We start from the raw sequence: 23,515 nt of genomic DNA, 5'->3' as shown, positions 1-23,515 counted from the left end.
TCTCAGAGGGAGCCGGGTTACAGTGTGGGAACTCTTAGTTTCCAAAACAGCAGAGATGGCAGGATCACTCACAAGTTCAAAGTGTTCTTTCAAAACACCGAATCTCATCCGCCTCTGAATTCCCAAACAGTTTGAGTAAAAACCCTTTGTTCACAACTTCAGCAAACCTAAAGGGAGTCAGGACACAAGGAATTCAGTGGCCAGGAGAACTCAGGGGACAAGGACTCTGAGAGTAAATATTTGGGGAAATGTGTTATCTCCACAGGAGCACAGGATAGCTGAGGCTGGCAGGGACCAGTCTGGAGATCATCCCATCCAACCCCSTGCTCTGAGCAGGCTTTTTGAGCATCCCCAAGGCTCCACACCACCCTGGGCAACCTGTTCTTCAGCCATCCTCATTTCGATGAGCTCCTTCAGCAGGCAGAGAGCTTTCCTTGGTGTCCTGATTCAGTGGCACTGAGTCAGCCCCGCGCTGTCACCGCGGGATGTGACATCACTCACGTCAGCAGTGACACACAAGGCTCCTGACCCATCCAGCAGGATGGATGAATGGAGCACAGCTCCCTGATCAAAGGAAAGGTCCGTTCAGTGGGACAGGAAAGCGTGAGCAGGGTAATGACAGGCCTGGCAGGCTCAGCCTGATCCAAGCTCACCGAGCTCTCTCTGCCCCACAGAATTGTGTGAAACAGCCTTACTCAGCCTCCAGCCTCCCTCAGGAGCAGGAAGGAAGGAAAAGGGGCCCAAGGCAAGAGATCTGTATCACCTCAGTCTGTGTGTGATCCCTGGGAGTGAGAGTGGATCKCTCTCGGTGCCTGGAACTGGAGGCTCCTCAACCCAAACCATCCCGTGATTCTRWAAYTGTGAATTCACACAAGCAATTCCACTGTTTGATGGGCAGAACAAGCTGTCTCAGTAACCAAGGCCACCCTTTCCAATGCTTCATATCCCTTTAAAAAAATTCCCAGCAGGCAGAGAGGCCAAGCAAGCTTTAATTTGAGACCAGGGCTATGCAAGGGCATCAAAAAGAAGTTACTTACTAATGGCCCCTGTGTAGGTTGGCTGTGTAAGGTCTTTTGGCACCTTCCTGTAGATGTCAAACCTGAAAGAGGAAAAGCAACAGCCATAAAACAGGTGGAACATTTCAATACATTTCATGTCCCCACAGGGATGAACGATGCTGAAGTTTTTTCCATCCAGCTTTCCAACAGCATTTTTTTTTTTTTTCAGGAGGTAGGAGGATATGGGAAGGAAAARCAAAACAAAACCAAAAAAAAACCCTTTTCTTTTGTACAATTATGTAACTGTGCTCTGTCTTGGYTCCCATTTCCAAAGCATTTCCCTCTGCCTCCCTGTTGTGGATCTGTGCAATCTGAACTGTGAGAGRAGCCAGGGAAGGAGTCATGCTGGACAAGTTTACAGACCACTGTAAAAGGGAAAGGATGCTCTACAGACTCCTGAATAAAGATGCCTGGCAAAAAAAAACCCAGTGAAGCACAACCTATATCACCCCTCGTAGTTTGTGTCCTGCAAAGCCAAAAATAGCCAACCCCAAAGTCAGAAATCCAGGTGTTGAGACCAAAAAAAATCCCTTGGACATCGGATACAACAACAGAAATTTAACCCAATGAGTTTGTTCATCCCCCAGCAAAATCCAGTTTAATATTAGACCGTTGTTTTGATTCAGTCACAGCTTTTAATATCCACRGGGCTCAGCTTTGCTATTTTAAACTGCCCATGGTTAAACTCTCCCTGCCCTCGTGTGTTCTCTGTATTATTTCCTCCCACCTTGTGCTCCTGCACGCCCAACCGCAATGCTGACATCAGTTTTTCCACCACACAGTAAAAATTAATTAATGCATTAAAAACACCCACCCACCCTAAAGAAGGAAGTGACCGGCTCTGCCCCAAAATAGACTTTTTTTTGGAGAGCTGATGATCCCTGGAGAGGCACGAGATTGCAAATTCCCAGTCCATACTGCACCATCATGAAACAACCCTGTTTCATTCAGCAGCTCCTGCTACACCAAATATTTTATTGGGAGTCTAAATACAAGATGATTTTTCTTTTCTTTAGTCCTCAGCAATTGAAATGATTGGGAGGCACTGCACGGAAAGCATTTTCCTCGCAGGAGATCAGGATATTGTGCTTCATTCAGGAGCTGAAGGTGGAGGAAGGAATGGAAGAGAGGGAATGGAGAACAGGTAGAAAAATATTTCACCTGCCCAGCTGAATTCCTGGATAAGCTGTGAATTCATTTCACATCCCACCAACCCTCTGGGATACACCACACAGCAGCCATGTGTTTGCACAGCCACCTCCCCAACACACCAGCAACATTCCCGACCCACAAAATCCATTTATGGCTTYCCAGCTGCCCTGAGAACATCTGGAAAGYGCTGCTCACATTCTTTCCACATCCACAGAAGCATGGGATGGTGAAAGAACCCAAAGCAGCCGATGACATCATGGGCTCACAGGCACAGGAAGCTGCTGCTCTCTCTCCCAGCCCCAAAATGCTGAAAGCTGGCGTCGTCTGGCCAAAGCCACAATAAATAGATCAACAAGGCTAAAAAAGCTGAGAGAGAAACACASAGAGAGAGAGACAGAGCACGTGAGCTGCACCCAGAGCTGCGGAGTGTGAGCGAACACTCAGAAATAGGAACYRGCTCCAGGCTGGATTCAGTGAAAAYAGCAGCGTGGGGAGGCTATAAAAGGAAGTTTGTTCTCACAATCAGAAATATTTACTGGTATTGAAATGATGGCCCACCGCAGCCATTAAAAGAAAAAAAATYCAGCTTTTTAAACAACTGATGTCACAGCAGGGTGGTCTCCTGTCAGATTGTTGTTTGATCATGTAATTAACACCCAACACCACAAGTTGACTTTTCCACGGCCTAACTAAGCTTGGATTAAGCAGAGATGCTACAAAAAGTGCTCAGTGAAATTTTTATGGATGAAARCAGAAGTTTGAAGGATGACACCCAGAACCTGACGCAAGCAGAAGGGAAGGCAAGGAGGGAAGGTGCATTTAAGCTTGCACAAGGATGCTGAAAKGATCACAAAAATCAGTGAGGGAATGGAAAAAGACAAATTTAGAATAAGAGGCAAACACTGCTGGTYAGATTTTGCTCACTCATATGTGACACAGGTAAATCCAAATGAGTACCAGACTAGAAGAAAAAGGACTGAGGATGTTCAAGTCAAGTTCAGTGATTTGCTTGGAATAGATAAGTTCTGAGTTAGGAAGATTCCTACTCTGGCAAAGGAACAAAAGTCCTCAGAGTCCCAGGTAAGTTCCCATAAGGCACCTGAGACTGGCCACAATTTATACAATTCCCTTTGTCTGATCCTGCTGTGTGAAGACAGCAGTGGGGTTTATGCGTTCAGAGAAGGGCATTTGGAAACCTGAATGACATCAAACTTTGAGGAGAATGATGGAGATGGAGATGGCATGGCCAGGACACTGAGCCATCCTGGTAACTCTGATCACAACTCCGAATCAGAAGAATGTATGAAATGTAAAGGATTTGACAGTTGGAAGAGTATGTTTGTGATATACCAGAGAGATTAAATGCTAGCAATGAGGACAGAACCCTAAAGAAGGCTAAAAATAAGTAAATCAAGCAAATATCTCAAACAAATCTGTGAAGCTGACAAGAGTTACTCCAACAGGAGACTCCAAGCCCCAAGAAGTGGGAGATTTGTGGAAGCTCCAATCAAATCCTGACTCCATAAGAAAAAACTTTCTCCTTTTGCCACTGGCTCCCTGCAACCTCTCAGAGAGCACTTACACCGTCCTGGGAAGAGAAAAGAATGAGGATTAGACAKCAGAGCTGATTTGTAACACAGCAGGGAGGAGGCCAGGGAGTTGTGTGCATGGCAAAAGGGAACAGGTTTTACCTGCCCTCAGGTCAGACGTTCCTGCAAGCACCTGCAGTAAAAATTCCAACAGAGCCTGCGGGTTCCTGCAGCATCTGAACAGAGAGGAATTTGTGCTCTGCTGCCAAAGCTGCCTGAGAGCTGTACTCAGAGCAGCACAAAGCATCACTGACACTGCAGGGAGATGTTCAGAGGGGTAAAACCGCCAGCTCACCTGGCACTGCCATCCTGTGCCACACAAGCACCCACCAGGACAGCCTGGCATCACATCCTAGTGACCAGCACAAACCAGGGCATGGATTTACAGCCTGGCATCACATCCTATACAGCCTGGCATCACATCCTAGTGATCAGCACAAACCAGGGCATGGATTCACAGCCTGGCATCACATCCTAATGACCAGGACAAACCAGGGTATGGATTTACAGCCTGGCATCACATCCTAGTGACCAGAACAAACCAGGGTATGGATTTACAGCCTGGCATCACATCCTATACACCCTGGCATCACATCCTACTGACCAGGACAAACCAGGGCATGGATTTACAGCCTGGCATCACATCCTATACACCCTGGCATCACATCCTAGTGACCAGCACAAACCAGGATATGGATTCACAGCCTGGCATCACATCCTGGTGACCAGGACAAACCAGGGTATGGATTCACAGCCTGGCATCACATCCTAGTGACCAGCACAAACCAGGGTATGGATTCACAGCCTGGCATCACATCCTATACAGCCTGGCATCACATCCTACTGACCAGGACAAACCAGGGCATGGATTCACAGCCTGGCATCACATCCTATACAGCCTGGCATCACATCCTAGTGACCAGGACAAACCAGGGCATAGATTTACAGCCTGCCCCTGCTCAGTGAACTCCCTTAAACTGCATCTTGTTCTGCTTTAGGAAGGCAGACATCATCAGTGAACTCCCTTAACCTGCAGCTCATTCTGCTTTAGGAAGGCACACATCACTTCAYGCTCACACAGCGGGCACATGTGCATTTTCCACTGCACCTTGTTTATATTTAGCTTTTGGCAGCTTTCTTCCTCSCCTGAGTAAGGCAAGACTTGTAAGGAGAAGTCGTATCTTCGAGTTAATCAATTAGYATCGTTTGAGAGTGGAAACAAGCAACTTGCTGCTAGGAAAGTTCTTCCTCTGGGTCCTAAGTGTTCTCATAAAGGGAAGGCTGGGCCTTGTGATTCCAGAATATGAGGCTAAAGATAGAACCAGGCTGTCATCAGCACAACAAAGGAATTTCCTGACACATCTATGGTGTCCTTTCTTTCAATGGACAGCAGGACTGCAAACAAAGAAATTAAAAAAAGGCTGTTTGGCCTTTGTCAGAGGTTKGTAGGAACCAACAGTCAGAACTAAGGTGAGGGAATGCTGCAGCACTTTGCGGTCAATCCAAGAACTGAAAGGACAGGCAAAAAACCTTCTCACCTTCCTGGTGGGCATGTCAACAAACTGGTAAAACAGCATGGTGGAGGAGACCAGCACAGGATCATTCCTAACTGGGTTCAAATAGAGAATCTGCAAAATTTTGGGTGGTCAAGCCAGGTGTGAGGATGGACAGGAGTGCCCAGCCCTCTTGGAAATAGTGAGGTGAGATCCAGGTGGGTGATCTCAAAGAGCCAAACAAAAGAGGGGCAGATTCCAAGGACCAGTACCTGTCGGAGGGATTTCCAAAGCTGCACCTGGTCTACATGGGCTGCTGATAGTCCCAATTTGTTCTTCAGGCAGAAGCACATCATAGAACCCCACAATGGTTTGGATTGGAAGGGACCTTAAGGATTATTTCGTTTCAATCCCCCACCATGGCAGGGACACCTTTCACTGTCCCAGGATGCTCCAAACCCCATCCAGGCTGGCCTTGGGCACTGCCAGGGATCCAGGGGACAGCCACAGCTCCTCTGGGCAACTTTCCCACCCTCCCAGGGAACAATCCCTTCACAACATCCCATCTACCCCTGCTCTCTGTCAATATAAAGCCATTTTCCCTGTCCTGTCACTCCATCCCATGCAACAAGTCTCTCTCCATCTCTCCTGTGGGTTCCCTTCAGGTCCTGCAAGACCACAATGAGCTCACCCCAGAGTTTCTCCTCTCCAGACTGAACAATCCCAGCTCTCCCAGCCTTTCCTCCCAGCAGAGCTGCTCCATCCCTCTGCCCATCCTGGAGCCTCTCTGGGTTCTCTCCAGCAGCTCCAGGTCCCTCCTGTGCTCTGCAGGTGGGGTCTCACCTGAGCTCTGACTGACAGCAGAGAACCCAAACTCTGTTTTTTCTGGAGTTGAAGCTTCACCTGCCTGCCCTGAGAAAGGATGAGCTCATCCTCAGCAGGAGCTGCCACAGGCAGGGCTTCCTGCCAGGGCTTTACATCCACTTGAACAGTCTCAAGTTTGGACCTGAAATAGTTCAGGAAATGAAGTAATAAATACATTATTTCACCGAAGAGTTCCACACCTCCAAACAGAAAAATCCTCTCTGACATCTCTGGAATCTGAGAAGAGATTTTGTAACATCTCCATAAGATGCTGTTCACTTCTTCATGAGCCAGAAGCAAAGAATGTGAGGCAATTAAAAAACCCCAAAAACTTTTAAGTAGAACCAACTAGATGCTGGTTAAATTTGGATGTCCTGAAGCAAAAGGAAACTCTGGCACTCAAAGCAGCTCATATCAGAGAAGGAAAACCACGCATTCCTCCTTCATTTTCCAACATTTGCCAAACCTTACTGGAACAAAAAGGGGGAATGCACCAGCCATRGCACCCAGGGCTGAATTTCYCCCAAAATTACTGATGARTGGTGTGGAATCYCTGCAAAGACACAGCAGCAGCTCTGGAGTGATGTTCCCATGTAATCTTCTGCAAGGTCTGGTTTTACTGATTGACCTGAGGGGYCAGGGAAAGGCTGGTTTGGAGCTCTCAGACTGTAATTTGGATTCCAGTTAACCAAGCAGACGTGTAACACATTCTCATGGGGCACTTGGTCACAGATCATAATTCAGGCACTGCAAATCAGCAGCAAAAGAGTCATTTTTGTCCCTTTCACAACAGAAATTCAGCTTCAATGCTCACAGATGGGGAAAAATGGTTTTGTTCTTCAGACAGATTATGTTTTTCCCCAGGAGAACCAAACATTTAAACACTGATCTTCTTTTGGAAGCACACTGGCTCTGTTTTAGGTACTTCAGCACATCCTGAAAGTCAGGGGATGTGAGCATTCATTACAGAAAATTACCTTTTTGATGTCAAAGATTAAAAAAAAAAAAAAATCAAAGCCCAATCAGAATCATGGGTGCCATTCCACTCAGAGCAGGTCAGCTCTGTAAATCATCYTGGCTCAGCAGAAAGGGTCCCTGGCTGTGATTCACCCCAAAAATGCAGGTGTTGAAGCAACACTCGATTCTCCACCTCCCAAATTCACCAGCTGTGAGAAGTGTGGCAGCTATTTTTCAGCAGATACCACGTTTGGAGCTGAGGTCACTAATTCCTGGTGACATTACTCAGAGTGAACAACCACCTTGATTTTATTACACATCAGGAGCTCGGAGATCTCTGAATAAAAGCGACAGCCTGGTGCTGCTGAACTCATTTGTTTCACTAACAAATAACCTGACTCCAAGTGACCTGCAGGGACAACACATTTTCCAGCAGAAACACAACTTCACTACAAAATGAACCAAACAATTGAAATTCCCACAGTAGAAGTGACTGAGCTACTCAAAGGAGGAATTTAAAATTATAGAGAGAAAATGTTAATTTTTGAGGGTCCTCTCACTGGGGATATTCCAGATCTGTTTGGACACAGGGGGTGGAACCATTGGCCCAATGTGGTCCCTTCCAACCTGACCCATCCTGGGATTCTGGGATTCTGAAAAAAAGGGGTTTAGGGCCAGCAGAAATGGATTGTTCCCATCTCCATAAGAAACACAACTTCCCTGAGAAAGAGATGGGCTGCAGGTTGAAAAAGAGAAAGGCAAAGCACCTCTGACACATAGACATAGGGAGGAAATAAAGAATAATGCACCTTTCCAGGCTGAGATGGCTTCTGGATCAACAAAACCCTCAGCCAAGGGCTCCAGCTGAAAAGACAGCAAAGAAATGAAGAAATAACAACCCCTCTCTTCAGCCCTTCAGTGGAGGCTGTGGATTCAGGCTGTGCCACTCAGATTTCATGGAGATCCCTCCTCTCACACGGTATTTATGTACCTGCAGGACAATTCATTCACTCCTAAGTCAGAAGGCAGRAATGAGTCTGTCTTTTCACAGCCCTTCTGAAAACTGTGGGGCTGTCACACCAAAACCACTCTCCTTTTTGCTCCAAACCTGGCACACCAACTCACAGCACATTTTTAGGCAGTGTTCTGTGCTCTACAAAGAAGACCAAGTTGGCCTTTGAGGAACTATTACATGCACAGATATTTCCTTGCCCTTGCAGAGGGAACACAAGCTGGTTAAAGCAGTTACTGGGGGTTGTTTACCCTTCTGTTTCTGGTAATGTCCCTCCCCATTTATCAGCAAGGAGCTGCCAACTGGAGATAAATTCCAGTGAAACATCGCTGCTGGTTTGCCCCATTTGTCAAGTCCTCCTTGCCAACCAAAGGAAAGGGGATCAGAGGGTGCCTGYAAACCCCAAATCTCAAGGAGTCACAAACACACAGCAATTCCTCACTAAACAAAGAGCCTGCCTGTCCTTTACAAARCCCACTCATTACACACTCACCAGTAAACCCAGTTACACCGTGGAATAGAGAATTTCTACCCTTACATGCTGTACTTGCCCCATTCAAGAAATGACACAGACATGTTAAGTTTTGAGAAACTCAGTCTTCCAATAAAAAATAATAAGGTGCTTTTTGTCAAAAGAAGATAAAGCACTTGGTTATATTGTTTTTTTCGTCAGGTGGATAGAAAAGCTGCTGCACTGTGCATTTCTAGGAACATTCATTCATTCCAAACAAAAATCCAGACTGCTTTTCATGAAAACAACATAAAAAAAAACCCCAACAGCACTGTGGAAGATATGCAGAGAGTAAGGCAGGTGCAAAAGCCAGCCCTGGACAGTCAAGGCTATGCCAGCATGCATCTGGTTTTTGATAAGRGTCACTTTGAGGCAGCTCTGTCTGATAACAGGCTTGAAAACACCCACCGCCTTTTTTCCTTGAGAGCGTCTATCATTTAGACATTCTAAACAAATTCATTTTTAGGCCACATCCCTCAGAATGACAGCAGCCTCTATAATTACTCTGTGCAGATATCAGTGAACCCAGCCAACTACAATTTCTATTTAAGTGCCTTTAAAGAGACGAATCATCCTCAACTCTGAGGATTAGTTTTCCCTGTAAACAAGGACATAACCTTGGGATTTGTCACTCGACAYACTTCTGTTCTTCCTCTTGCCATTTCCTATCTGTCTCCTTGAACCTTTTTGTTATTGCTGCATTCCAGGGGTGGTTGGTTCCATCCCCTTTATTTGCTTTTCCYCCAGGACCTACACACCTGATGCATCTGATTCCACAAGATCTGTATAACTGGGTGTATTTTGAAGTTTAATTTCACGACAGAAGGGCTGCAGTAGCAATTCAGGAAACCAAGGCAGGTGTGAAGCAAGAAGAGAATGAGGAACCTTGGCCACACTTGAGGAAACACGTCTGAGTGCACATGAAATGAGCTGGAACCATGGTTCTGAACAGTCCAGAGGATGTCCAGCTTTATTCCCTCATATTCCTGCWGAAGAGCCATCCCTGGAGACAGCAGGAGAGTTTATGGACTGTGATTCATTCAATACCTGCTCCYATTAAGGCTCTTAGCAGAGATCTCAATTACAGCTGAGAATCCAGCAATTCACTTTGCATAAAACGCTTCATCGTCYTTAAAGAGGCCATGGGAAGCAGAGAGAAACTCAGCAGAGGTAAACAGAAGTTGGATGAAGTCCATCTGACATTCAGAGATGACTGTGCACAAACAGACTCCATCTTCTCTCTCCAGGAACRCCTCACAGGAGGTTGGTGTTGCAAAGAGGAGATCAGCGTTTAATTAACCATCATGTTTGTCTCAAAAACTTCTCTTCTTGCCCTCCCCAAACCAACGCAGCTTGGGGAGGAAAAAAACCCAGGCCATACTGGTTATTTTCCATGTGAACTGATGGTACCAAAAGGAAGCTCTGCCAGCATCACTCAAGCTGGAGACATGGCCAGATGGAAACGCCCTGGGTTTAATTTTAATCCCCAGTGGTATTTCTAGAGAAACCTTCCCAGCAGAGGCATGCTGCTCAGTGAGAGAGAGCATTTCAGTGTGCTCTGCTAAATCCTCAGGCAGCTTCTCTGCTCATCTGGGCAAAGCTTAAAAATTAGGAGTGCCCCAGAGAAAAGCCCCTGCAGCTCAACATGTGGGATTTTGTGACCTGGAACACCCAAGGATGGTTCTTCCCATCCTCTCCCCAGTAGCCAGAAATAAATATAATAAATATGAATTAAACCAGATTCTCAGGCTGTAACTGTRGTCCCTTCCAACCGGACCTCTCCTGTGAAATTGCTGCCTCTGGACAAAGATGGTTATAGAAAAAAATAAGATAAATTAAGCAGGTATAGAGAATACTCCAGTGACTGAAAAAATAGATTTAAAATCAAAAATCCAATCACTTTGCTAAGACTTTCCAAGCTGGTCAACAGGCAGCAACTGATCCTCTCTTTCCTTGGGTCACTGCTCCCAAACAATGACTTTGGGACAATTCATCCCAGCTCTGTCAACAGGAGCAGGAGCCCAGCCACACCAGCTGAGGAGCAGCACTCAGGTGGCTTTTAACCTCTTCTGAGCTGCAAATAAAACCAAGCAGGCTCAGACACACAGCAAAGGCAGGCAGGTAMTTCCCTCAGAACACGCTTTTCTGGCTTTGTTCCCTCCTACAAAGCACACCAGACACTCGTGGTAAGATCTTGAAAAGCAAAGCTGTTCCTTCTGTAAAATGGATACATCTAAAGCCACCAATTTAGCTTTCAGTGTGACAGCTCAAGCTGAGGGAAATGCAGAGGTAGAACAAACAGCACAGCTGACTCAGGTTTGCACACACGGCGCTCTTTTGATTAGCAAAATACCATTTACTTAAAAAATAACAATAAAATCCTAGACGCCTGTCTGAAGTAGTTGGGGGGAGTTTCACTGCTCACAGTTGTTTAAAACATCCCTAGAACTGTGCCCAGGAGCAGAGATAAAAAGATTAACCTCTTTACTGGTTAAATTGATTGAATTCAGCAGTGTGACAGCTGGGGTGTGCAGAGATGGCCGGAAAGATCAGCTCCCCTATTCCGGAAAGATCAGCTCCCACAGTACCAAAAGATCAGCTCCCACAGTCCCAAAAGATCAGCTCCCCCATTCCGGAAAGATCAGCTCCCACAGTCCCAAAAGATCAGCTCCCCTGTTCCGGAAAGATCAGCTCCCCCATTCCCAAAAGATCAGCTCCCCAATTCCCCAAAGATCAGCTCCCCCATTCCCAAAAGATCAGCTCCTCCATTCCCCAAAGATCAGCTCCTCCATTCCCCAAAGATCAGCTCCTCCATTCCCAAAAGATCAGCTCCCCCATTCCCAAAAGATCAGCTCCCCCATTCCATGGCTCAGCAATGCCCTGGGCTGGATTATGCCCCCCAGGTGCCAGAGGATACTACAGAAAAAAATCAGACCTGGTCTGCCCAGCCCTTTGGACCAAATCTCTGAACCAGGAAAGGATGGGCTTTAATTGGGGAAATGTAAAGAAAAGCCTATCCTTTTTAAGCAATGCTTTCCTCACTTCACCCSAAAAAAGCAGTGAGTTCCAACTCCCCYTATTTCATTTCAACTTCCAYTTTCCATTTCCATTGTCAGCTTCCYRTGGTCCTTGCTGTACCTGTGCTGGGCAAAAATCTCCAGTTTTGCTCCACAGACCTGGCAAAGAAAGAATTTCTACACACTTAAATTCATTCTTAAAACAGTCCAAAGAGGTAGAGCTGCTTAATTCTTATGCCTTACTCTGCACATGTGTAGAAAGCACTATTTTTCCTATTTTCATTGAGAAATATTAGCTCAAGATTTCATCCCGAAATCCTTTCTTTAGCTGTTTTTTCTGACAACTCTGCAAGAACACTCAGCTCCTCCAACCCAGCAGAGACAATAAAAAGCAATAACTCTCCTTCCAATCCAACCAAGTAGGTGAAATCCATTTAAATGAATGGGCAAACAATGGTCGGAAGTCAGCAGCAGGGGCAGAAAATAGGAACTACTGACTTTAAACCCTTCATTCTGCTAATTCTTTGTTTAGATGACATTTCTACGTTTCCTGTCCGCTGGCAGATGAGAACATAATGTGCAGGGAGCAGCTCAGGACAGCTCGGGGAGAGCAAAGCTGTGATCCCATAGCCGGGATGAGCACGGGGAGCCAACAGAGCTGGATTTGTTCTGCTCCCAGCACTGACTCATTCCCTAATTCCCCTTCCACTCCATTTCATCTTTCCTCTCTGGTTTTGTTCGTTCTGCACAGCAGCACCTGCTGACATCTGCCCACCTGGCCTCAAGTATTGGGAATCTGCAGATGGAAAAGTGCAAATGTGGCAAGGAAAACGGAGCAAAGCTCCAGGTGCTACTGGAAGGAACGGTGCTGGGGGATTTTAGGGTGGATATCAGGAAAAGTTCTTTCTCCAAAGAGTGGTTGTTGGGGGGATTTTAGGGTTGGTATCAGGGAAAGGTTTTCTCCAAAGGATGGCTGTGTTGGGAGGATTTTAGGGTGGATATCAGGGAAAGTTCTTTCTCCAAAGAATGGTTGTGTTGGGGGGATTTTCAGGGTCGATATTAGGGAAAGGTTGTTTTCTCCAATGGGTGGTTGTGTTAGGGGGATTTTAGGGTGGGTATTAGGTAAAGTTCTTTCCCCAAATGATGGCTGTGTTAAGGAGATTTTAGGGTATATATGGAGGAAAGTTCTTTCCCCAAAGAGTGGTTGTGTTGGAGGATTTTAGGGTGGATATTAGGGAGAGGTTCTTTTCTCCAAAGGGTGGTTGTGTTAAGGGGATTTTAGGGTGGGCATCAGGGAAAGGTTCTTTCCCCAAAGGATGGCTGTGCTGGCGAGATTTTAGGGTGGATCTCAGGGAAAGATTCTTCTGTCTCCAGAGGGTGCTGGCACTGCCCAGGCTCCCCAGGGAATGGTCCCAGAGCTCCAGGAGCGTTGGGACAGTGCTGCCAGGGATTTTTGGGGGATCTGATCCAGGAGCTGGATCCATGACCCTTGTAGGTCCTTTCAGCTCAGAACATTCTGTAATCCTGTGATCCTTTGAAGGTCTGTACAAGGAAAGCAGCAGGAAGGTGGCTTTAGGAAAACTTTAGGAAAACARACTGGACTTGCTGTGCAAGAGCTGAGCTGGGTTCAGCACCAGGCAAATTTAGGAACAATGTCGATGGTTCTGTGAAYTGGGACACAAACTTTGAAGCATGTGCAAAGTAAGATAAGTGACTCTGCTAATCTCAGTTTCACACCAAAAATAAACACGGAATACACAAACACCAAAGCCTGGCCCTGAGTGTGAGCTGGAGATGCAAACACAGATCCAAAGCCCGACTAATAAGCCGATACTTGTAAACAGCAAGCAGTTATTAGCACATTTTATAGGATTAACACCCTCGTAACAGCAGATAACACATATACCATTGAGCAATCAGCCAGTCCGAATTCACAATGGCCATGAACACTGCAAAACCACCGGACAAACCCTCCAGGCTGCACAATTACATGGGAAATGTTTCATCCTCCACTACTCTGAGCAAAGTCTGATATGAGAAGGACCAGACAGGGAGGTGGAGGGGGTGGTGGAGTTTTAAACCAGTTTCTCTGCACTGCAAGAAGGTGAAGACTGCAATTTTCAAATTTTCAGTATGACTGACTTCTCACTCACAACATCACACTGGTTTTCAAAGCAAACAGGATTTTTTTTTTTTTGACCTGTGACTCTCCACACTTTTAAAGCCAGGAGTGAAATGCAGGAATAGGTTTCCTTGCCAGCCAGCTCCTCCCTCTTAATTCTAGCTCCAAGAACATAATGAAACCAACAGAGGAAGTGTCTGAAACAAGGAGGAGTACTGAGAACAAGAAAACAAGGCTAGGCCAGGAGGACTGTCATTAATTATATAATCCAGCCTTTGGCTAACTGGACATTTAGGGAAAGGGGCTGAGAGAACCTGGGAGGCATCACCCTGAGCCCATTATGTCATCTGGYCTGCTGGCTACTTAGCAGGTACAGGATCTGCATAGGGACAGAAAAACAAACCYATTTATTTCTAGGACAAAACACTACGAATCCTCACAGCAGCCGCTGAAAAAAGGCATGAAAATTCATACATTCTGCTCCCACTTAGATTGGTTCCTTTCCAAGAAGCCAGTTCTCATTTTTCCTTCTTTCTGCCAGCTCTGTGTTCCATTGTGCTGTCCTGCAGAACACCTTTTTGTCAACCACATTCCAAATTTTCTGCTTTTTTTTCTTTCAGTGAGTATCAATCCCGTTCTCTCAGGAATACACACAGCAATTGTATTGCTGCAATATGCCAAAAGTGCAACTATTTTAGGTGACACTGAAGGATGGAAGACAGGAAGCTGTACATCACTTTTCTTTTCCTTTCAAAATAAAATGTTAGGCTCAAACATATTCCAAAGGCAATTAAGAGGAGGAGGAAAGTATCATCTCAAATACTCAAAGGTGGAGCCCTGCCAGCAAGCATTTTATTTCCTTTTAGGCAGTGAAGCAGGTGTCAAAATGAACGATGGAAGAGAAATGTATTTTTAATAAAGTGAGCAAATTACACTGTGCTTCATCAAAACAGGAGAGAAGTGTCATGAACTAAAAATCCAAGTAAGGGGAGTGGTATTTAAAGGGATCCAGCCCTTTGCTGGACTGTGAGAGCCATTGTATTCCTGAGTGGGAGCAGCATTTTCTGGACAACACAGAGAATGGGGAAGAGCATGAAACATCTATGGCTGCTCCCCAAACCGAGCAAATTGTTCAGATATTTGAAYGCCAGAAGCTGCCTGTAACCCTTCCTGGCCCAGAGCTTCTGGTTCCAGCAGCTCCCCAGCACATCCCAGCATTTCTTCATGATCCCCTTGAACATCTCCCCCTTTTCCAAGGTGACACCTGCCAGCTCAGGGATCTCAACCTCCTGCCACATTCCCTTCCCACAAACAAGTCCTGATCTGCAGCAGGCACTGAAAAAAAAAATCAAAGCTGGACTGAGCTTTCCAAGAATTTACCTACACAATGGAAAACAAACAGCTGCACCATAGTCTTTGCACAGCTTCCAGGAATCACAAAATATCAAGGCTTTGCTGCTGCTTTGTACTGCTGAACACCTTGAAACAAGATCTGGTAAGAATGATTTTAGCATCAGAAATGTGCAGGTTTTATTTGTGGAAGTTGCTTTSTGGTTTAAGTCCCAGCTGCGCTTTCTCAGCACAAAAATCAGAGATGGGTACAAAAGAGCATGAACAAATGTGACATCTGGGGAATTGGAAAAAGGGGAGAGAGGGATGTGTGAAGAAAACAAYTCCATATTCATAAGGCTTCCCTCAAAAGCACACAGGCCAATCYATATCTACTGCACAGAGAGATTTCTCCAGATCAGTAAGAGAAACTCCCACCCAATACAGGGGATTCAAATATAACTGTATTTTTCCAGAACATCAGTAACTCCACAGTGACCAGCTCAGGTTCTCCCGTTTAAATTCCAACCTAAGGAGACAACGATTTCTCTACAAACTCCTACAACTCAGTCCTGTCTTTTATTTGCATGTCAGTGCGTTACCTACAAGCAAGTACAATCTTTCTACATCACCTGGCTTCCAAGCCAAGCTCCTTGTTTGACACAATTTCTAAGAAACATCATTAAAAAAACATAAAATGATCCAGACCCAAGAGATACAACCTGTTATAATGCAGCAACCACATTYAGATTTCAGRGCAGTTGGGTCATGTTTGATTTAGMGTGACACAAAATCTGAGCAAACATTCAAGACTTCACTTTATCAAAAATATAAAAGCACATTTCCATTACTGATGTTTTAGGGGCAGATCATGGTCTAGAGACATGGACAATTTGGAAAGCAAAGGATCTGCCTTAAGATATGGTTGTTAAATAAACATAAAGCAACCATGACCTCCTGAAATCCTGAAACCCTGCACAGCATTTTGAAGTCTCTTCTGTTACRTGCCAATCTTTCTGGCTTCTCTGAATTAAACTAAATACACCTCATTTGGAAACATTCTTAAAAAAAACCCCAAACATAAAAGCAAACATCCAAACGTGCACAATTCCAGCAATGAACTGCACTGGCCAACTGCACCTTGTGTCTACCATGATTACTACTCAAACACTAAAGACATTTCAGTATAAATAAGATTTTCTACTGAAATACTCAGACATTTCAATGTAATGAAGATTTTCTATTAAAATACTCAGACATTTCAATGTAATTAAGATTTTCTATTAAAATACTCAAACATTTCAATATAAGGAAGATTTTGCAGATTGTGGCAAGGCTGTGGTTAATTTTTTTTTTGGCAGACCAAGTTTTCCATTCGAGAGCAGCTGGCTCTGTGCAGGAATACCTAGACATCACTTCAGGGCTTGTGCTTGGATAGGAGACAAGAAAAACAGATGATTCTCCACTCCTTTGTTCACTGCAAGACTATTCTTTTCTCACCACCTCCACCATCTGAACTACAAAATACACCAGCACACTTCAAAATACAAGCTCAACAACGTGCACAGCTTCCCAGTGCAGGCTGGTGGCATTGCTTCAGCTCTGTTTACAGTGTGATTCAGTCATTTTCACAGCAAGAAACTATGATGGCATGAAGGAACCATCTGTGTCACCCAGGATTGAACAAAGGASGACACTTAAAAGTTCAGAAGGAACAATGCAAAACTTTCCTACAAAGCCAGASTTTAATATTTCCCTACTTACTCAGGATAAAAATCTCTACTCCAACGATATTTTGAGAGAAATGATGCACTAGGGAGACTTGGGGAGAAATATTTACACACGTATAATCAGTTATTTGTGGCACAAACATCAATGGACTCTGTCTGTCCAGTTCTGCTCGCCCATCTGACTGCTGTGACTGCAGAATAATTTTCTCAGGTGCCCTCAAAGGGCTATTGTTGAGCCAAATTAGTCATGGCACTGCCTGGCACCCAAATGCACGTTGGTCATTACGTAAGGTGGCAGCAATAGCACTGGCAAGGGTTGTTTACCAGCGAGCTTGCACAATTTGAGCTGGAATGGGCTCTCCAGACGTGGCTGCAGGTGGGGATGGAAATGTAGTTACTGCTGGAATGAGCTCAGTCCATCACAGTGCAGTGCCAATCGTGCCTGGCATGGCACTTCAGACTGCTCAGGTATTGAGGATTATGCAGTGGAAGTGTAATTTTAATTCTGTAATTTTAATTCTGTAATTTTAATTCTGTAATTTTACAGGTGTAACAATGAAATGAGTCCCTTGCGATGGAGGTGGACATGGCAAAAAAAAAAAAAAAATCACTTAAAAAAGATGGACTCGATGATCCTTGTGGGTCCCTGCCAACTCTGAATACTCTGTGATTCTGAAATCCTGTAACATTTCTGCTTAACAACTGGCAAGCGCTCAAACACAGGGCAAACAAATTCCAGACAAGTTGAAGGGCTACAGAAAGATTGTTGTGACCCTCCCAAACATGCCAAAAGAAAAATGGGGCGACCATGAAAGACAGCTTGGTTCCTTCTTTTCTGAAGCCTGAAGGATAAAATCAGTCTGGAAATCTGTGAATCTGTAAATACCCAAAACAGAGCTGTGCTATGGCCCCCAGACATTAATTTAGGCAGTGATGTCCACCAGCTCAACCCCATGCAGAAATTAATATTTTGAACAAAATCATTGCAGCTTTACTGCTCTTAGCAAAACAAGTATGTTTGGGTTTAAATATGACCTGAGAGTTGTGATGGTGAACAGGCAAACTGATCTCAGACCTGTGACCTGGCACAGTTGTGAAATCGATTCCTGACCAGACTAATGACTACAAACCAGGAGATTTTAGGTGATTCTGGGTCTATGGAGAAAAACCTTTTCCAAACTAAGCAACCCCTTGGACAACTTCTCATCTATTTGTGAGCTTAAGGCAAATAACTTCATTTTAGGCTTCAGAAAAGAAGGAACAAAGCTGTCTTTTACGATGCCCCCTTTTTCTTTTGGCAGGATTTTTCAGTTGTGACCCTCCCCAACCTGCCAAAAGAAAAATGGAGCGATCATGAAAGACAGTTTTGTTTCTTTTTTTCTGAAGACTGAAGACTAAAATCAAGTTATCTGCCTTAAGGTCACAAATAAATGAGAAGTTATCCAAGGGGTTGCTTAGTTTGGAAYAGATTTTTCTCCAGACTCAAAATTACCAAAAAATCTCCTGGCTGGTGCTCATTAATCTGGTCAGCAATCGATTCCACAACTGTGCCAGGTCACAAGTTTGAACATCAGTTTGCTTTTTCACCATCACAACTCYTAGGTCTAATTTAAAACCAAGCACACTCCCTCTCCTAAGAGCAGTAAGGTTGAAGTGTGTCAGCTTCAGTTAAGACTCAACAATTTGATTTAAAAAAAACCTTCAGAASCTGAAGACCTGCCTGTGTCCCAAACAATAAAAATGATCCATAGGTCTGAATCAGAACACCCACATTAAAATTTCATTTATCACAAACATGCCAAAGAACAGCTGACAGTGGGGGCCTGTTGGACTGTGCAGATGGAGTWAGAGTTTTTGCCTTCCACTTTAGATCAGAATTTAAATCTAAATCCTTTCTAAGCCTGGCTCCTTTCCCATGACCTGCAAAATCCGGGTACAGCACACTGTTACTTCATACAGGTTATCACATTGTAGAAAAAAAAAACAACCAAGCCCCAAAACCAAACAAGGAACAATTAAAAAACCCTGCTGAAAGCATCACAATGATTAACTGTGGGAAATAAATTYTGAATTTCTCAGTTGCACATAAAAATAAGGATTCACAGTTATTTGCCACTTCATACCAAACACCTGGCCAGGGCACAACTGTGAATTACCCAAAATTAGAACAAAAACTTGATTTCAGAGTAGTCTATTTTAGTTTTTCTCAGTGTAACCAATTGAAGTCACCATGATTCAGAAGTTTCAGTATCTTACAAACCCACCAGGAACCCTTCCATGCAAATAGGCAGGTGCAAAAAAAACCCACCAGAACCAAGAGAATTTGAAGCAACACTTCTCTCCACCTTCATTGCAAGGGAATCACTTCATTTTTACATCTGCAATTCTCATTTTCAGTGTGTAAATCTCAATACCTGAGCAATCTGAAGCCCCAGCAGCAGCTCTGGAGTTCCAGCAGCAGCTCAGCCTCCTGCTCATGAGATCACACAACATGTGGGAACCCTTCTGGCCGGCCCACAATCACCACTCAAGATGACCCAAGCTTATAGAGTTTAATCTAATTAAGATTTTAACCATCCTCAGAGGTTTTAAGAGTGCAGGYGACACTGCATCTTAAAGGCTCAAAGGGGAAATACCCTTCCAGCTCCAGGGAGAAAACCCCAAATCCTCAATCAAACACGTACAAAGCTGCTTTGCTGACACAAGCTCCAAAAAACCAAGGAGATGGGCAAGAAGGAAAAATCTGTCTCTCTCTTTCAGGCTGTTACAAAATGGGGAAGAACTTCTGGAAATGCAAACTGATTTAGTAGTTCTGTAGGAGGGTTGATGCCTTGTGACATGCACTGAGCAGATCTGTACTGAAGGCTCCAATCTGGAAGGTGAAAATTTGGTTCTGTACCAACATCACAGCAGGGCTGGGGGGGATTAGTGGGAATGAAATGCTTTGAAAAATGAAAGGCATTAGGTAAATGCTAAGTATTATTAAAAACCTAAAAATACTCGGGACGGAATAATTACTGTTCATGTGAGATCACTGTGAAAATATTGTTTTATTTRTGAATTAAATGCATTTTGTATTAGGAAAGGGAACCACTGATAAGCCAAGAAAACACAAGTCCTACAGAAAAAGAAAAATTGTACAAAAAAGTACAAGTAACAAACCAAGCTACTTCCATATCAGACTGACCAAAGGAGACAACTTCCAAGGAAAATTTTGGAACAATTTCAGTTTTTCAATCTGGCTAAGTGTAACAGAAAGCAAAGAGATTTAGTCCTGTGGAAGTAAATTATTTCTTTGACTTTTAGTTGGTGAAGAATAGGGATACTTTTGGTCATGGGTTGTTTTAATTACTCCTCATTTGTGTCTCCATCATTTCCAGATGAGATTTGGGCAGTCTATTCCTCTTAGAGCTCCTTTGTCTGGAGACAGAGCTCAAAGCCTAAACTTCCACCTGGTCTACAATACCCCTCTCTACACCTGATGTCAAATACCTGATTTTGATATCTGAAATATCAAAAATAGAGCTCTAAATGAGGGGGGAACAGAACAACAAGACCTTGCCTTCCCAAATGCTGTGGCACAGCAGCTAAGGACAGGATTCCTCCAGATACAACACAGATCTGTGAAATCTGCAGCCTCCAGAAGAACACATCACCTTTCCACTTAGAATTTTGGACTCTAGAAGATAGGCAGGGGCACTGTTAAACGTTTCTTAACAATCCAAACCTCTAATAATAAATAAGTATGTGGAAGACAGGGTGCCAAATTGTCCCTACCAAAGAGAACACCCAGCTGAAATCTCTGAAAAAAGCCCTTACATTTCACATGATGAAAATGTCTTTTCTTCATTCAGAAACTTACTCAAGGTGGCAAACTTATTTCTCTAAGAGCCTTGTATTGCATGTTCTAGATTTGTCAGGAATGCACCTGTACATTTTTTTAACATGTGCACAGTACTTTACCTACAACAGTAGAATTTTCCAGCCTCAGAGTTTGTTCCACTGCCTGCAATATAAAAAAAAAACCACAACAGCTAAAAAGGGCTGTAACCTTTGCCAACCTTTTGGTCCTGAACTCTGTTCGTGCTTCTAAAASAGGAAAGTGGTTTGTTGCACGTGACAATAGTTCCTCGGTACCTTAAATATAAAATTCCTGTTATCAACGGCAGCCTCTGAAAAATTCACCTTTGCAGAAAAGCTGAACCTCAGTGAGCTGACATTACTTGAGAAAGAGCTTTGAAGTGTCTATTTCTAATCCTCCAATCTGAATGACAAAGGAGTTATTTGCAATCGTGAATCTTTAAAACACAGATCTGAACTGATGTCTGTTTTTGCAACTCATTAACACAAACCCTGCAATTCAGCTTTTACTCAGTGTCTTTGTTCTGTTCCACAGTGAAGCACYGGTGCTGTCTCTTAAGATGATTATGCTCTTGGTGAGCCAGTRTTTCCTCATGCACATTCTGAGACCCAACAAAAATTACATTTTCAAAGACATCGGAAATAACATTTTCTTTATCTGCTATTACAAAGTGACAGCCACAGCCTTATTGTTCACGTATTTTACAAGTCTGAAAATGGATGGCAATAGGATTCGCAGCTGGCAGAAAAGTCTCCAAAGCTGAGAAGGATWTTTCTATCAAATTTTACACAAAAGCAGAAACGAGGCTTTGGGCCCCGGATCCCACATGATCCAGCAGATGCTGTTTCCAGCTTCAGCAAGTTTTCATTCAGAAGCAACTGCCTCCGTGTTCAACAATGGATCACACAAGATCCTGTTAGCCTGTATAAATGAGAGGCCTGGTTTAGAATTACAGCAGAAATAGAATGCACAACTTTTGTCTGGGAAAACTAAAAAAGAAAAGAAAACAAAACAAAACTGCATTATCACCACTTCCCATCTCAGAGGGGTGCACAGGTAGGGGTCACGATGATCCTACATGGAAATGACTAGGCAACAACTGTATATTCCCAAAAAATGCATGTATTTTTTATTGTCATATTCACGTTGTAGTAAAATCTGTATGAGAAAACTCATCTGTGCATCTTCCCTTTGGCATCTCTGARCTTGGAAAGGTGCAAATTGTTCATGAAGAGCTCAAAAAAGAAAACAAACCGACAGTTGCTATTTTGGCTCCATTTYAGTCAGAGGGGTCTTTTTCACTTCTGCTTTGGCACCTGACACTGCTCTGGCCCAGGGGATGCAGGAGCCCCACAGAAAGGCCAAATCCTACAATTTGCACCTGCTCGAAATGCCAAAACCAAAGGTGGAGGCGTTGATGTTGGTTCTGAGCCATCGGACACGTGGCACAGCTTCTGCACATGAATCCTCCCRTGGGAGCCCCTCTGTAAAGAGTGAATCCTAAAGATGCTCTGGGAGCTCCACCCTAAGAGGGACCCCCTAAAGTCACTGTGAGAACCCCACTGTGATCTCCTAAAGCTGCTGTGGGAGCCCCACCATAAAAAATGATTCTTTAATGCTACCGGGGGAGACTCACTATGATGAATGATGCCCTAAAGCTGCCGTGGGAACCCCACTATAAGGAACTCCACCACGACCTTCTAAAGGTACTGCAGGAGCCCCACCACAAAAAGCGCCCCCCTAATCTGCTGTGAGACCCCAGACTCCTGCGGGAGATGATCAGCAGCCCAGCACCTCCACCCCAACACCGCATCCATCACCCCGCGCTCCTGCGGCAGGAGCCCCGAGCTCCACGCACCCCTTGGGCTCGATGGAACCGCAATACGGAGCGCCAGCCGCTGGCTGGGGACAGCCTCCCTCTTTGCACTGCCCTTTCATGCCCACACCTCATCCATCCATCCATCCATCCATCCATCCCTCCATCCATCCATCCATCCATGCCCGCTCCCATCCCATCCCATCCCACGCGTGTCCGCGGGCGGGGCGCAGAGCGGCGCGGTGCGGCCGCTCGTTCCCCGCGGATCGGGCGGGCTCTGTCGCGACTGTCGCCGACTCACCTCCTGAAATCAAAGGGCATGGTGGTGGTGGCGGTGGTGGCGGGCGGGCTGCGGGCGCCGCCGCCCCCCGGGCCCGGCTGAGGGCTCGCTGCCGGCGGCTGCAGGGCCAGGAAGTGACGGCCCCGGCCCCGGCCCCGGCGCCGCGCAGCCCCAGCCCATTGGGCGGCAGGGCCGGCCGGGGCTTCCGCCGCCGGGTTACGGGGAGCCGGCTTCCCGGAGGGATCAGGGGTGAAGGATTTGGGGTGAATGATTCGGGATGCGGGCGGTGACAGGGTCCGCGGAGCTCCCCGCGGCGCGGTTCCGCTCGGTGCCCGCTCCGTGCTCCGCTCAGCCCCGCGGCTCCGAGCGCGGAGTCACGGAATTATTTGGGTTAGAAAAAGAGTTTCAAAGTCAGCGAGTCCAGCTTGTGCYCCCATCCCCACCGTGTCCCCAGCCCAGAGCACTCAGTGCCACCTCCAGGGATGGGCACTCCAAACCTCCCTGGGCAGCCCCTGCCAATCCTGAGCACCCTTTCCATGGGGAAATTCCTGCTGATGTCCCCCCTGCCCCTCCCCAGCCCAGCCTGAGGCCGTTCCCTCTCCTCCTGTCCCTGTTCCTGGGATCAGATCCCAAATCCCCCCCGGCTGCCCCCTCCTGTCAGGGAGTTGTGCAGAGCCACAAGGTCCCCCCTGATCCCCCTTTGCTCCAGGCTGAGCCCCTTTC

The 23,515-nt window shown here is 45.4% G+C and overlaps 1 protein-coding gene across 1 annotated transcript in view; it reads right to left on the bottom strand.

Moving 5' to 3' along the window:
• ERGIC1 (endoplasmic reticulum-golgi intermediate compartment 1) overlaps nucleotides 1-23,141 on the bottom strand; it is a 57,987-nt gene extending 34,846 nt beyond the window's left edge. The window contains exons 1-2 of the mRNA XM_057386552.1: nucleotides 22,814-23,141; nucleotides 1,038-1,099 (exon numbers count right to left, since the gene is read on the bottom strand). Of these exons, the coding sequence (XP_057242535.1) occupies nucleotides 1,038-1,099; nucleotides 22,814-22,833 (82 nt within the window). The 5' untranslated portion in view covers nucleotides 22,834-23,141. The remainder of the gene's footprint in view (nucleotides 1-1,037; nucleotides 1,100-22,813) is intronic.
• Nucleotides 23,142-23,515: the final 374 nt, after the last annotated feature.

This window comes from Malurus melanocephalus, unplaced genomic scaffold (assembly GCF_030028575.1).
Source record: "Malurus melanocephalus ecotype Western Australia unplaced genomic scaffold, MMel_1.1 scaffold_992, whole genome shotgun sequence".
Classification (NCBI taxonomy): Eukaryota; Metazoa; Chordata; class Aves; order Passeriformes; family Maluridae; genus Malurus; species Malurus melanocephalus.
The sequence above is the reverse complement of the archived record's forward strand: the minus strand, read 5'-3'. Positions and strand labels throughout refer to the sequence as shown.